Source organism: Myiozetetes cayanensis, unplaced genomic scaffold, assembly GCF_022539395.1.
Source record: "Myiozetetes cayanensis isolate MyiCay16 unplaced genomic scaffold, myiCay2020 scf1, whole genome shotgun sequence".
In the NCBI taxonomy this organism is placed as follows: domain Eukaryota; kingdom Metazoa; phylum Chordata; class Aves; order Passeriformes; family Tyrannidae; genus Myiozetetes; species Myiozetetes cayanensis.
In genome coordinates, this window is record NW_026086604.1 from 87,755,562 (window position 1) to 87,770,068 (window position 14,507).

The window sequence follows — 14,507 nt, forward strand, 5'->3', positions numbered from 1 at the left end:
AGATAGCAAGCATATCTGTTCAGTTCAGACTGATTTTTGTGGTGCCATTTTATTCAAGTCATTCATGGATTGACCTTGAACTGTGATTTATGATCCCTTTAGCTTCGTAAAATCAGCTTTTGATGCAATATTATTACATTTGGAGAAGCAAGTGTCTTCTCACAATGCTGTATAGACAACAGAAGGACAATCGCTAACATTTTAGAACATTTTTTTCTTTATTACAATGAGTCCTAACATCCATCTGTTTTTTCTGGCATGCTTTAGAATTTCAACCAGCATTTAGTACATTTTTCCCTCTGGATTTCTAGTACTCAAAAATATCCCATTTTTATTGTTCCAAAAATACATTCTTGAATTAGATACATAGTAAATTCCCTCTTCTGAAAAAGATTGTTCTTTGTTTCCTACTACTGCAGTTGTTGGATATTTTGCTCTTGGGACTTGGGATATGAGATTTGAGAAGTAATACTGCAAGGCTCATGCGGTGTAACTATCTTAATTCAACCTTTTTTTTTTTTTTTTTAAATCGTTTAAACTTGCATGACCATATTTTATGTGAGCAGCCAGCATTTGGCTGAGAGGTTTGATGTTAATCAAACAGTACAGTAATGAAACAGAGGAGGCTCCATTTTAGAGCTCAGGGTGTGAGACATGAACTTGTACGATCTTGCAATGTTCCACATATCAGTAGGCATTTCGCAGTTAGAATTACTTAAAGGAGGGCCAAAATCTGAATTTCTGTGTCTATCACTGCTTGGTATTATCTTTAGAAAATAAATAAACTAATTCCTTGTGAAAATGCAGGTGTCTGCATTGTGATAGTGGTCTAATGGGAGATTGATGACTTGGATATGTCATTATTCACACTGTTTCTGCTCAGAGTTATAGGGCTATCTAGTCATCTGAGCAGACAGTTCTTTCTTGGGGAGCTTGTAACTTTCCCAGGAATAAGTCAAAATCATACTAAATAATGATAGTTCAGTCAGCTGGAACAGAAAAGGTGGCATCATTTGAGCCATAACTCAAGAATGGATTCACATGGGTTAAAGAATGGGAAAACAAATTGGTCAGTTTTAGGGTTTTAAACAAAAGACCAGCTTGGTTATATTTTTCACTATCCACAGATGCTTAAGCAAGCAGAAAATTTGCTGATTAGTTTTCCCAAAAATCCTCACTGCAATCTAGACTAATCAGAGCTTTAAAGTCTATATTGAAGCTGTTTCTCAACACAAAATCAAGTCTGGGATAAGCATAATTTTGGGGGGTAGTAAAAGACTGCTTAGAGCCTAAATTAAAGTCTGAATAATTTTAGTTGTAAATCTGATTTTCCTGTAGAGCCCAGCTGGAAACATGACTGCAGATGTGTTACGGGAACTGTAATTTGGTTGGCTCACATTCCAGACTGTTCTGTATTTCTTGCAGTGCACTAGTGCCAAGCAAAAACATTGCTTCTCTCCTCCAGGGTATGGGGCTGGTGTAGTTATCCTGGATCAGACAGTACAGTTCAGGGAACAAAATGGGATGCTGAAGCAGAAGAAGTACCTTGCCAGTAAGGCACCATCAGAAGGTACTTAGATTTTCAACTGATACCTAGCAGTTTTTTAGATTTCCACCAAAAGCAAGTACTTTCTACCAAAATTGTCTAACTAGTTCTCCTCTAAACTCTGTCTCGGTGGTGCTTCACCCATTTTCCCAGGGATGAACAGGGGTCTCTGCCCACTCTCCCAGGAGCTGAATATTTAAAATCAACAGGGAAGTGGAGAGCAGTCATTACATGATTACTGAATCATGGCAAACATTTCTTATGGTTTTATTGCCCTAATTTCTCAGGAAAATGAGTTATAAATCATGTTATCATGACTGATACCAGGAGACTTGCTGCACAGTAAAGGAAGCTTAAAGGAAGAGATAACATATCCTACAGATTAGCGAACATCTTAATGGAGACTAGTACAGGAATTTTATTGGCATGAAAGTCTTACGCTTGCTTTTTTGGGTAAGGATTTTCTATTTAATATGCCTTCAGTTCATTCATTCATTGATAAAACTCTGTTTAATCCCATTTTATAAATCCTGTTTAGGAGAATGATAGTCCTCTGTAGACTTTACAGTCTGGCTGGCAATATCTGGGCTGATACTTCAGAGAAAGTGAACCTCCAGGCTTACAATGATTTTTTGCTCATTGTGCAGTGATGTAAGGAAAAGAGGTAGGTAGTTCATTTCTACTCTCTGATAACAATTAACTGGCAGAAGCAAATACAGCGTTTTCTTCTCCTCCATTTTTCTCTTTAAATTTTCTGTACTTGGCATGGGATTTCAAAGAGCCCCTGGCAGCCTATACTTCATCAAAACTGCTTTGCTATCAGCATTATTATTGGGGAAGGCAAGGTAAATTAGGCAATTCTAAGACTCCTTACTGCAGTTGAATTTTCCTCATGCTTAATTATATAGTTGATGTAAATCAGCACAGTTCTACTGGTTCAGTCATGCTCATTTATGCCAACTAAAGAGCAATGTGACAAGTAGTTCTTTGTAGCAGCTGGGATTCTCACGTGCCCAGCTCAGATTTACTCCTCTCTTACAGCAATCTCTAGAGTAGTATGAGCCCAGTTACAGCTGATTAAAAGAGATTTGCATCTAAAGAATAAATTCAGGAGTTGCTCCAGAGGTTATGCCCCACTGTGCTCAGAAGTTATTTTACATCAGGGTCACTTAAGTCATGAGGAACAGCTGTGTGATCATGGCTTGGCTCAGAGATGTCTTGGGGATGTTCTGGACACCCCACCATGCTGCTGCGTGCCCTGTTGTGACCACCTGTGACCTGTTTGCCCATCAGTCCTGTTCCCGGGTCACACACACCAGATGTCACCATTCAAGTGCTGGAGAGCTGCTTGGTTCTTCCTTTTGTATCTGCAAAAACTCAGAGTTAATAAGCCTGGTAAGTATATGGGGAATCGTTTTCCAGCAAGCCCAGTATTATATCCAGCCATTATACTTGCAGATGACCCCACACTAGACTCTTAAATTTTCTTGTTCTCTGGGCAGAAGATGAATTCTTGGTACCCAGAAAACATACATCCAGAATTATCCTGTTCACAGGATATCAGTGAGGTGGATGGCATTAACCAGCTCTTTCTTAGAGCTCATTCATAGCAAAACAAGAGATCAGGGAGAGAAAATCCATGACTTCTGGTAGGGGACAGCCTAGGCAGCCAGGAGCATCATGCTTCAAAGGTGCTTCCAGACAAAAGGGCTGCAAAACTCTGACCTGAAGGCCCACAGCTGGTTGGCTGCTGTCCTGAGAGCCCTCTGGGAATGGTCATACTGAAGAGCAGGGTGAGCATCACTGTGTACTTCATTTAAGTGTTTTGTAGTGCCCAGGGAAATGTACAGCCAGTTTTTTCTTTTATTGCTCCTGCAGGACACTACCACATGGACCAAAACCTTTTCATTCTGAGGTCTCAGTTTGCTGGGCAGGCTCCAAACAGTAGCATCCATCAGTGAAAATGCTGCCTTTCTTTTCTCTTGCTCCCTGAAGATATTACACCTACATCAGCCAATATTTTAGGTCTACAGCAATTGATTTTGCACAGTTGTCCCTCCTGCCCCTGAACTCCTATTCATCCACCATGATATAAGCAACCCAGCCCAAAGCAAATTCATAAGAACAAACAAACAAACAAATAAAAACACCCAGCAAAATCAGCCCCACCACACATTGTCCTTGTGAAGAGCTGCTCAGCTCATCTTGTCTAGTACAGGGAGTGTGATGCATTTGATCATGCAGGGCATTAATTCAGAAAATTGGTTTGCTGTCAAGTTTGTAAATGTGAGCAACTGTTTTATTTTTCACTGACAATCTCATTTGGATATTATTTTTTCAGTGAAATCCTAGCAAGGCTTTCTTTTATGTCACCGTAAATCTTAGGAAGGTTTCCGTTGTAGTAAAACCTTTGTCAGTTTGCAGAACTGTTGTTATCAATATTGCAAAAACATATAAAGTGTTAGTCAGGCAATACATTGCACAGCACAAATTGTAAAAAACTTTCCTGTCCCTTCCAATGCCTGAAGCAAATGCGAAACTGCAGGAGTGGCCCAGTGAGGGTCAGGCATGTCCACATGAGATTTTGAATACGGAAAGTGCTGTTAAAGGTGGTTACTTGTTAAGGCCTGTCTTGCCTGTTCCTTGGTTAGACACTTGCACTCACTTAGCTTGATGAAACAGCCAGAGTTACCTTTCTGATCAACAGCAGCACCACCTCCCATTTGATTCTTAGTTTTCACGAGCAGATCCATTCCTTGCCAGGCAGCCTTCATGGCACCAGGCTCCTTCCTCACATTCCATTTTCTCCTCTTTAGTCTGATTGTGCTGCTAACGGGACACTTTTTTCCTGACCTGTGACCTCTTGACGTACTCATGCAGCCCCTGTGATGTTAAATGAAAAAAGGCACAGCAGCAATTGAGCAATCAAACAACTGAAGTCAACCCCTGCAAGCTAGGTGGCCTTCATTAACAATTTTTTATTCTGGGCAGCACAGGAGGGAAGGCAGAAGAGGGAAGCTATCACCCCTGGTGTTTGCCAAGGTCAGAGTAGTGTGCTGGAGATGGTGTACTAAAATTTGGTGTGAAAAAATTATATCTTTGCAGCTCTGGTAATAAAGTAATAGCTGCCTACATTCCTTGATTTAAGGTATCTGTAAAAAATATCAAGATTTTCAAAGATTAACTGAGAAGTTAACAGCTGTTCAGCATCTGGCAAACCTAGAAATTAAAAGGCAAAATAAGAACTAAAATAGCACTGTCCTGAGGAGCTGGTGGAGTTGTTTTTAAAGCCCCAAAATAGTTTAGGGGCAGAAGTCACTGTAACAGCACAAGAAGAAATCAAATTAAATGAGCAAGAGACCAAGAAAAGAGTTAATTGTGAGAGCTTGGAAGGAAAGGGCTGGGGAAGGGCTTGGGTTTGTTTGAGGAGCTCATCAAGGAGGGACTTAAGGAAATCAGGAACAGGCTCAGTCAGACCATAAGGATGATGGAAATGAGGATGTAACAGCAGTTCATGGAAATTAAAGCAGACAGGTGTACTGGAGGCCAGGAACCTCCACAGCTTCTATTCGGTACCTTGTTCATCCTCCAGCTGTGCTTCACTGCTTGCACTGTAAGGACTAGTTATGATTTTTGTTCCACTACAAGGGTACCTTATCTTTTCCTACTGCCTAAGTCTTGATATTAAAGTTTTTTGGGATTATAAGGGCCCAAAAGTGATTGACAGCCCATGAATGCAGATAGCTTCAGATCTCCAGAATAAATCTATCCAAAGTGTCATGACTTTTTCTGCTGCGTAAGTGCATCACTTAAAAATGAAGGTCATCCTTTAGACAGGAGCACTCTGCAGCCTGAAAGGAGTGGATAATAGGTTCTATACAGTAATTTGACTATTGATGGGGAACACAGGTATTCTTGACTGGCTTTCACTAGGGGCCCTACCAGGCAGTGTGGGGAAGAATCCCATGATCTGTAGGTCCTGAGCAGCACATGAGTAGAGGGTGCATATAATAACGAGGAGGAATTCTCTTTCTGCTTGGAGGGATTCTCTGACTGCTTGTGTGAAAGCCATGGCATGCTGGAATGAAAGCTTAGTTTAAATGCATCTACTTAATGACAGGTACCCCACTAAACACATGGAAGACTTGGTCCTTTCTGCAAATCACCTGTGTAGGTAGATAAAACCTTCTGTTAGAAACTTTCTAGTGTGAACTCTTCATGACAGAACTGTTAGCTGAGTCCTTCAATCCCTGTATTCTTGGAAAGAGGAGGACCTTTTTGGGAGCATTTTCCTCAGACCGATTTCTCTTTTTACCAGTTGTGTGATGTTTGTTTCATGCTGGATAGCTGGAGTCCATCCCTAACATCCCTCTGATGCTTCAAAAACATCAAGGTGCAGGGGATTAAAAACATAACACAGTTCCTGCAGACACACATGGTGGGGATAAAAGTGGCAACTTTTTCTCTTTGGTTCTCATCTGCTGCTAGAAATATAGTTTTAATTGCTTCATAGTCATAAAGTAAAGTCTCCCATTAACAACAGCTACTGTATCTTAAAGATGGTAAAAGAGACAAAAGAAGGGAAAGAGACAAAACTCCTGACTTTGAATTCTGCACTGGAATAGGACTGCATTGTTCTGCTTTGTTTTCTTGGTGTAAAGTGCTCCCAAAGGATGTATGGCTGGTATCACCTCTACTGGTGGAAATCTTCAGACTGTGTTAAATCAGCTGCCTGTAGCGCTTTTGCCTTCAAACAGCTGGTTTAGAGGGTGGGTTCCTATCCCCTGCTTGTGCTTCATTCAGCCCTGTGCAACCTGCAGAATGTGAGGCCGGGGATATTGAACTGACTCACATGAGCTCCTGGCTCTGGAGAAAGTTAGGGATGTGTGTGCATCAGCAGCTCAGCCCCTGTGTTGTGAGGAGCCAATGTCAGACATCTCTCATGCAGCCTTGCAGAGCCAGCTCCATTTCAGTGAGCTTCTGTGCCCTGGGTTGGAGGAAGCATTCACTGCAGAAGATGAAGCCATACAGCCAGTGTTCATATCACGTTTCCTATCAGTACCCAGTAACTCACAGGGAAACTGATGGTCCAGCTGGCAGAGACCAGGGCCCTCAAGTTGGGAATGTCTCTGAATGAGCATGTCTGAAGGAAGAGGAGGCTCTGTCCTGTTACTGGCATCACTGACAAAACTCCCATTGACTGGGATAAGAGTATGAGGATGCCCAACAGTGCTGACTTCTGATGTCATCTCCCTGGTTTACTTTGTTTTCCAAAGAGCCTTCTGTGCTTGCTTTATATTGTGAATATTCAGATCATTCCTATGTACAGAGTCTGCATTTGTAATTAGATTGTGGGTTTTGTGACCCTATTACGTACAGGTTGATTAGCAAAGTCACACTGATTCTTCAATATAAGATTTAATAAAAGCCACAAGAGGAGGAGGCAGAGGAGGAGGGAAGTGAGTGTGTGGAGGAGGAGGAGGACTGCTATTGTTCTGCCCTCAGCACTGCCAAACTGTCCCTTGTTTTTTCTGTGGACTGTCTGTGTGTTGAAATGCTGTTTGAACAAATGGGGCACAGTCAGGAGGCTGGTGAGAGGGCAGCGAGAGGGTTAGCTGGATCTTAGCTAGAAATACTTGCCTGAGTCGGGAAGCAGGCATGGAAGGAAGGAAATTAAGTGAAGACATCTGTGTGGCTTAGCTTTCAGCAGCTCTGCCTGGGGTAGGGGTGGGAGAGTCATGCCTAAGATGACATAACGTATTTTGTCTTTCGTGAGTTGAAAACAGAGGAAAATGCGAAAGCGAAGCATGGTCTGTGTCACGCATGGTCAGGGCATACCAACTACATAATGGAGCAGTGTCCGCGCTTTCTGCTCTGCCTTTCACACCCCAAAATAACTCTTCAAGACAGAGAACTGAGAAGAATGTGATATGGTCCAAAAACTGATCTTGGACTTTTTTCGCAGACGACTGAGCCAGAGGCCAACTGCTGAAGAATTGGAGCAGAGGAACATACTGAAACGTAAGTCCTGATTCTGCTGATGTTTAACCTGAAGCCAGCTAATTTGGATTAGTTGTGATGTATATTCTGTGTATGCATCATTAATAATAATTAAAAATAATAAAGGGCATCATAAATGCAAATAAGCGTGGAAGTCTGTAACGACATCTAGAGCTGCGTAAACAGTTCTTTAAAATCAGAGTCAGTAAATCTTCAAGAATGAACAACCTATTGGGAAAAAAAACCCAGATGCTGAACAATGTTCCAAACAAAGAGTCAGTCATCCCAGAAAGCCTATTTTGTGTGGCACTTAGCTAGATGAGCATCCCATTGTAAGTTAGTAAGGGCACAGCTTGATTAGCTTTCCTAAAAACCTTCACAGCAATCTACACTAGCTGGAGCCTTTATTTAATTTTAAAAAGAATGCAGTGTGACTTGGGGTTATTTCTGGAAATGTTCCCCTGAAACTCTTCCTTTAAATCAGCCAAAAATTTACTGTTAGATCCTCAACGTGTAATATTTTAACAGAACAAAATACCACTTAGAGACCCTGATCCAGGTTATTAGGTTAGTAGATACATTACCACCAGCTTCAAGGGAAGCTAGAATGAGTCCAAATTTCATAACTTCATGAATGAACGGGAAAAAATGGCAGTTTCTTTACTCACATTGAAGTGGTTTGAATATTTAAAAAAAAAAAAAAAAGGTGTTTATCTAATTGTTGTTACTTTGGAAACAGAAAGCAAAATAAACAAGTTCTTGCTTTTTCAGGGTGGTAAATGCATAATTCCAGGAAAATTTTAAAAAATCACTACAGAAAAAAAGTATTCCTAATGTTACTTTATACATGATGTCTCCCTCTCTTGTTCAAATAACTGCATTGTATAGAATCATAAAAATGTGTTAGCAGAAGATTAATTCCCTGAAAATTAGCAGAATTTATTGATTAAATACTTCAAAATCAAATTCTTTGCAAATTAATGATAGTGTTAATGCCCAGCATCGGGTCTTTTTCTGTTCATGTTATGACACGTGGCAGACAAAGAGAATGTGGCACTGTCAGCGCAAAGAGGAGAAGAAACTAGACAGCAGAGTGGTGTGGGCAACCCTGAGGCTGCCAGAAAAAGCCCTCTTAATAGCTGTGGTCGTACTGTCTAGCCCTAACTCCAGTGACCTGCTGCTGGAGGAAGTCAGGGGCAGAACCCAGGGAAATAGTTGGCACATCCAGACATGATTGTCTCACAGGCAGGTAGCAGAACAGCTGGAGGGGGGGGACGTGCAACGTGACTGATGCCAGGCTCAGGCGAGGTGGGACAGAGGCCAATTCTCCGGGCAGCTCATGTTGTCATCCCGGGACCTGTGAACAAACACGTGTCATGCACCACCTGGCACTGGTGCGTGCCCAGTGAGCGCTGCCCTGGCACTAGTGAAGGTGGCTGGGGGGCGGTGGGGGTCTTGGGCAGCTGCTTTGGCAGCAGTGTTTGAACCAGCATCAGCAGAGAGGCCAACGCTGGGTGCCTGGCAGACATTTCTGAAGGTCACGTTTCCAAGCACAGCAGTCACCCAGTGCCCTGAAGATCACTTACATTTCAAAGAAATTATCCTCTTAGGAGCATTAGTTTTTTTTAATTGAATAAAGGCTCTTAAATGATGTGGATGTTTGAACATACTACCCTGAATCCAGAATCATATTGTATTTCCTAAATGGAATTTTTGTAGCTTGATTCCATAGCAGAGATCTACCCCAAAACATGTGTGTCTTGGTAGACAAACAGCTTCCTATTTACAGGAAAGAGTAAAGTGGTATTTCCAAGGCATTGGAAGGCATTCCAACTTTTGGTTGGTTCCTTGAACCTCAGAAGGAAAGGAAAAAATTAAAATAGTTACAAAGTTAAAAAAAAGGAGCATAAACGTGCTCTACCCTTAAACAAGTAAATATAAATAGTGCCTGGTTTGTACATCACTTTCTGTTCTTCCTCTAGACTTCTGAGAAGGAGAATTATAATAAATATAACAGAGCACAGCGAAAGAGAGACTTAGGAAGCGATAATAAAAAGAGTGTGAAGTCTCTGCATAAGCAGGTCAAGCAATTTGCAATATCCCAGTTCAGAGCACGCACACAAAGGAAAACCTAGCAAGCTCCTGAGGAGACTAAATAGGATTTCCTCTGCAGTTAAAGCTGAAATCTCCCAGTGTCAGGTGTCATGTCTGGTACCATGATGTTCCTATTACACCTGTAACTGCATTATTGCCCATCCTGATGGGAAGAAATGAGGCAAAATGTGGTTGGGCAGCCAGTCTTAATACATGAATTGAACACTTCCTCACTCTGTGCTACTGCAATGAGGAACTCTATCAAACTACTAGGGCAAAGCATCCACTGCACAAGTTTCACTGCTTGCTGATAGCAACAGTAAGATTACAGCAGTCACAGCAAGGAAACAGAGAGCAGGGACAACTGGTTCTTGAAGGGTCCTTCACTGAAGTATACCCAAGTCACTGACTCATGTTTAAGTCAAAGGCATGTAGTGAGAGAAGTCCAGGCCTGCAAGATTAGTTTGAAGATTAAAGAACACTTTTTGCAGTTAATACTTGCTGTCCAGGTTTATGAGGAAGGATGTCTCAATTGCCTCCACGCACCACCCCTGTGTGACTTCACGGATGGATACAAGTCCAGTTGTCAGCCTGGCACAGTCAGGGTTGCATAAATTTGTCACAGAAATGATGGTTGGGTAGACTCTGAGAGCCTCAGACTGTATTGGAGGCATTTCACACTGACACAGAAATCAGGCCTGAAAATTGTAAACCTGCACCCACCCACCCTGACATACAGGTCTAGAGAAACAGCATCTCCTGAACATGTAAGATAAGATGAAACATCAGTTTTATAGCTTCATAAGATTAGCATGATTTAACTTCAAAGTAATAGCTAAAACAAAGTCACTTTCTAGTTTTGGAGGAGAACGTATTCCTAATTTCCAGCTTTTACCTAGCCGATGTCTTCAGCCTGCATGGCTGTCTCTGAAGGTGGGCGGCTGAGCTAAGAGTAAGAAGAAAAGAAAGACACTGGATGCCTAGGACAAAAGGGAAAGGCCATAACTAAGTTTTATCCTCTGCTGCTTGCAGTTCTACCCTGACTCTCTGTGGGCTCTATTTAGCGCTGTGTCTCTCTAGCTTAATCTCACATGGATTTATTAGTGGCCCTGTCTCTGAAAGTAGGCATTTGCAGAATCAACTCCTTCAAATCTGAGACACAAAGGGAAGAAAAATATTGCTAGGGGATCAATTGCTCGAAGAAAATCTAGCCCAGTAGGGACAGGAACCAATGAAAGAGGAAAATTACATTTATCAGTGTAGGTATTCCGGTGATCACTTAAAAAGCCACCTGTGACTCCCTGCTGACTTGTATTCTTTTTACTCCAGTATCAGTTCCCCTCCTTCTGAAAATGTAAGCAGTATTTTTTGTAAAATGGTACTTAAGATCAGAAGTGTAGTATGAAACATCGTAACACTGAATAGCTCTTTGTCTCCTTCACTGGAGGTTTCCCAGTCCTGCTGAAGTCAGTGAGCAGTTGTGATAGACCCATCAGCCTGTCCTGAGCAGCAAGAAACCTGCTTTCCAGCCTAGCCCTTCTCACCTGCTCAGAGGTCTCTGTGGTCTCTAAACGTTAGGTTTCATTTCTGTGTGGGGAAAGCCTCAGTTTTGTATGCATTGGTTTGAAGCACTGCATCCCCTCCACTGTGAGCAGACTTCCGTCAAGTTCGGAGCTCCGTATATTATTTCTGGCTTGTCGCAGTTGGTTAGTGGGAGTGCTGACTTGTGCTCTCACAGCTAAAGAAGCTACAGCTGGTGGTTGGTTACTGACACTCTGCCAGAGGTGCCTGCTCCTTCCACAGGATCAGCAGAGAGGAACTGATTTTCCCCTCGAATTTAATTCAGTCCAGAGTTGAATAATTTAAATCAAGGCACCTATCCTAAACTGGCCTTTGAGGTCCATAATCTCCCCCGCAGAGAGTTATTCCTGCCTGAGCTAGTCCTGTCTGAGTGAAAAGCAGATCACAGCAGGGCAACAGAGTACTTACTGGAAAAACTGATGAGTTGTGTTTGCTCTCACCTGTTATGTGCCAGGATGATTGGAGTAAGGAGCATTTCAGTCATCAAAGAAGCAGTGGAAACAGATCTTAACTGAGATTTTAGTGACTTTTGCTAAAGTTCAATGTAAAGACATGACAACCTGCTCCTAAGCTGAATAAGAGTTGGTGTATTCAAATGCTATTGTCCTCTTGAGGGAATAATTGAGGCATGTCCTGATAAGAACTTGTAGCATGGGATCTTTTGGCTTAATGTTGAAATGTGAATTAACCTAGGACATGTGTTTATGCTCCAGTGTGGTGCTGTGAAGGTTCATGATAGAAGGACACACTCTCCTTTACTCTGCTCAGGTAATGGGAAGTTACACGATGTGCCTGGCACCTCTATTCTGAAGTTTTTTTCTATTATCCCCAAAAAGTAGCTGCAAGAAATTATTCTGTGGGTGGAAAAAAAAAAAAAAAGCATGTGTTTCTTTTCCAGCCATTGATCTTGCAGCCTTGCAGAATCCGACCATATCGTAGCTGAACCCCTTGAGGCTACCAGGCCTGTGGGCAGGGAGATAACATTTTCTGAAGAGCTGGCTCTCTGCCCAGCCCTTCTAGAAAGTGACACACATGAAGAGGTGCCAACACAGGAAAGGAAGGAAGCTGTAGCTGATTTTATGAAGCGTGTGAAGAAGCACAGTGGCTACGGATCGAGAACGTTCACCAGACCCAGAGGGACATACTGTGCATCAGAGAGGTCCTGAAACATTAATATACTGATGGAAAGGCTTATTTTGTTGCATACTGTGCATGCCTGATGAGTTCACAGTCTGAGATCCTTGTAAATCTTTTACAGCCCGGAATGAGCAAGAGGAGCAGGAGGAAAAACGAGAGATTAAGAGAAGATTAACACGTAAGGTGAGAAGCAACTTTGATCCTATTATGACACTTCTGTAACTTTCTCCCTACTGCACATTTGTTTACCTTTTCCTTTTTCCTCATCACCGTTTTCAAAAGTAGAGTGTGAAACAAGTCTTAAAAGAAATCTTTAAAAGAAATCAGCAGTGTTATGGGGTATAACTCCACAGAGAGTGAAGGGAACCACTTTGCAGGCTATTGCTGGTAACATTTTAAACAGGACAAAAGAAGATCTAGTCTTTATCACTGAAGGAGCTTTGAATAGCAAAGGGTAGAGAGAGACCAATATTTACAAGGACCAATTCTCATTGTAAATGTAATGGCTTCTGCAGACATTACAGAGAGCAAAGTTAAAACAGTGCTGATTGCATTTTAAAATTCCATCCAAAAAAACCCCATAAAATGGTAACTAAACATTTTCTGGAAAGGGAGATTGTCAATTGAGGTATTTAAACTAAATAGAGACAAGCATTTGCAAAATTGTTTTCTGCACTATCTTGTACTGGCAGGGAAGGACAAACAAAACACCATCATTTGGGTTTGGTTTTCCTCCCATTTGAAAGTCATTTACTCTTCAAACTGAAGAAGTCATTTCAGATACACGTATTCAGTTTTGGAGCTGGTGTAAATGTCAGCAGATGCCCCAATTTACATGGTGGACAATCTATCCTGTTGTTGCAGATAAACCTTATTTCACCACTGACATATTTTCTATCTCCAGAAGTGGAGAAAGGCCCCTAAAAACTCATGTGCTTGTGAAGCAGGACCATTCCCTTCCTGTACAATTTTAGGTGGTTTAAGCTTTTTGACGTATGTGATCACAACTTTGATGGTATAAATAATAACAAGGAAAGTGCTCTAAATATACATGGAAAGGTTACATTCAGAGAACTGGATTGTATTCTTTCATGGTTAAAAATCTCATACCTTATTCTGAGTTCAAGTAAATAGGCAGATTCTTGGTCACCAGCAGGGGGATACTGCTGTGTCTGCAGGAGCTAAGATTGCAGCTCAGAGAGCTGTAATATTATTTTTAAAACACTTAAATTCCTGACCACAATGACAGGGATGGTTTTACATTTCCTCATAGCACAGCCTGAAAGAAAAGATCCTAACTGCACTGCAGATGTTTTGTGGGACATAGGCTCTGCACAAAGGCTAGGGATACTGTTTTTACCAGGCTTTAAATTTCTCTGAACATTGAAGGGTAAACACCTGCAGGAATGGAATCCAGGGCTTGATGCCATTTGAGGAACTGCTGTAAAATATAAAAACCAAAGTTACCCATACCCATCTGCTGCCTAAGAACAGAGGGCTTGCTACCTGAACTGGCATCATCACCATATGGTTCCTATCTTCCACTATTTTGTAGGAAAGGTGCAAAGCACATGAACTGTCTGCTGCAGGCAGAAGCCACAGCCACATGCCCAGGCTACCACAAGTATCGCAGCAGTGTCTGCTCCCTGAAACCTCTGCAGTTTTCTGTAAGATTTCTTGCTTTGTCTTGTTTGCACTTGTAAGCAGAAACAACAGGAAGAGCAGCATCAGTCCGAGTCCCTGGCAGTCAGCTCTTTAATGTACATACCCCAGTTCCTTTTAGCTTTTTTTCGGCCTCCTCCCTAGTAAAGATTTTTCTCCCTCACCTTTGTAAGGTTGGTAGCAACCTGACTTAGTACTGTTTGATTTGGATCATCTTTTTAAACTATTGTAAATTGTTCTAGTGACACATGTAATTTTAATGAAAGAACCACAGGCCTGATCTAACAACAGATTTTGTTCTCACCTACCAAACCTACCATCAGAAAAGCTCAGAAACCACTAGAGGAAATAAGTGAATAAAGTGTGAAAGTGTTTCAGACAACAACTAGAAATACCAACCACCTAGTGAATCCTGCAAAAATAGTTGTTATTCCCCAGCTGTGTCTTTCATGAGCATGTCCCAGATGTGTCGTGTTTACAGCAGAGT

General features: G+C 41.8%; 1 protein-coding gene across 7 annotated transcripts in view; it reads left to right on the top strand.

The window, feature by feature from the left end:
• Positions 1 to 14,507, top strand: part of PHACTR1 (phosphatase and actin regulator 1) — a 302,097-nt gene that overhangs the window by 273,270 nt on the left and 14,320 nt on the right. For all 7 annotated transcript variants that reach the window (XM_050310010.1, XM_050309928.1, XM_050310224.1 and 4 more), the window contains 2 exons: positions 7,512 to 7,567; positions 12,480 to 12,541. In XM_050310010.1, the coding sequence (XP_050165967.1) occupies positions 7,512 to 7,567; positions 12,480 to 12,541 (118 nt within the window). The remainder of the gene's footprint in view (positions 1 to 7,511; positions 7,568 to 12,479; positions 12,542 to 14,507) is intronic.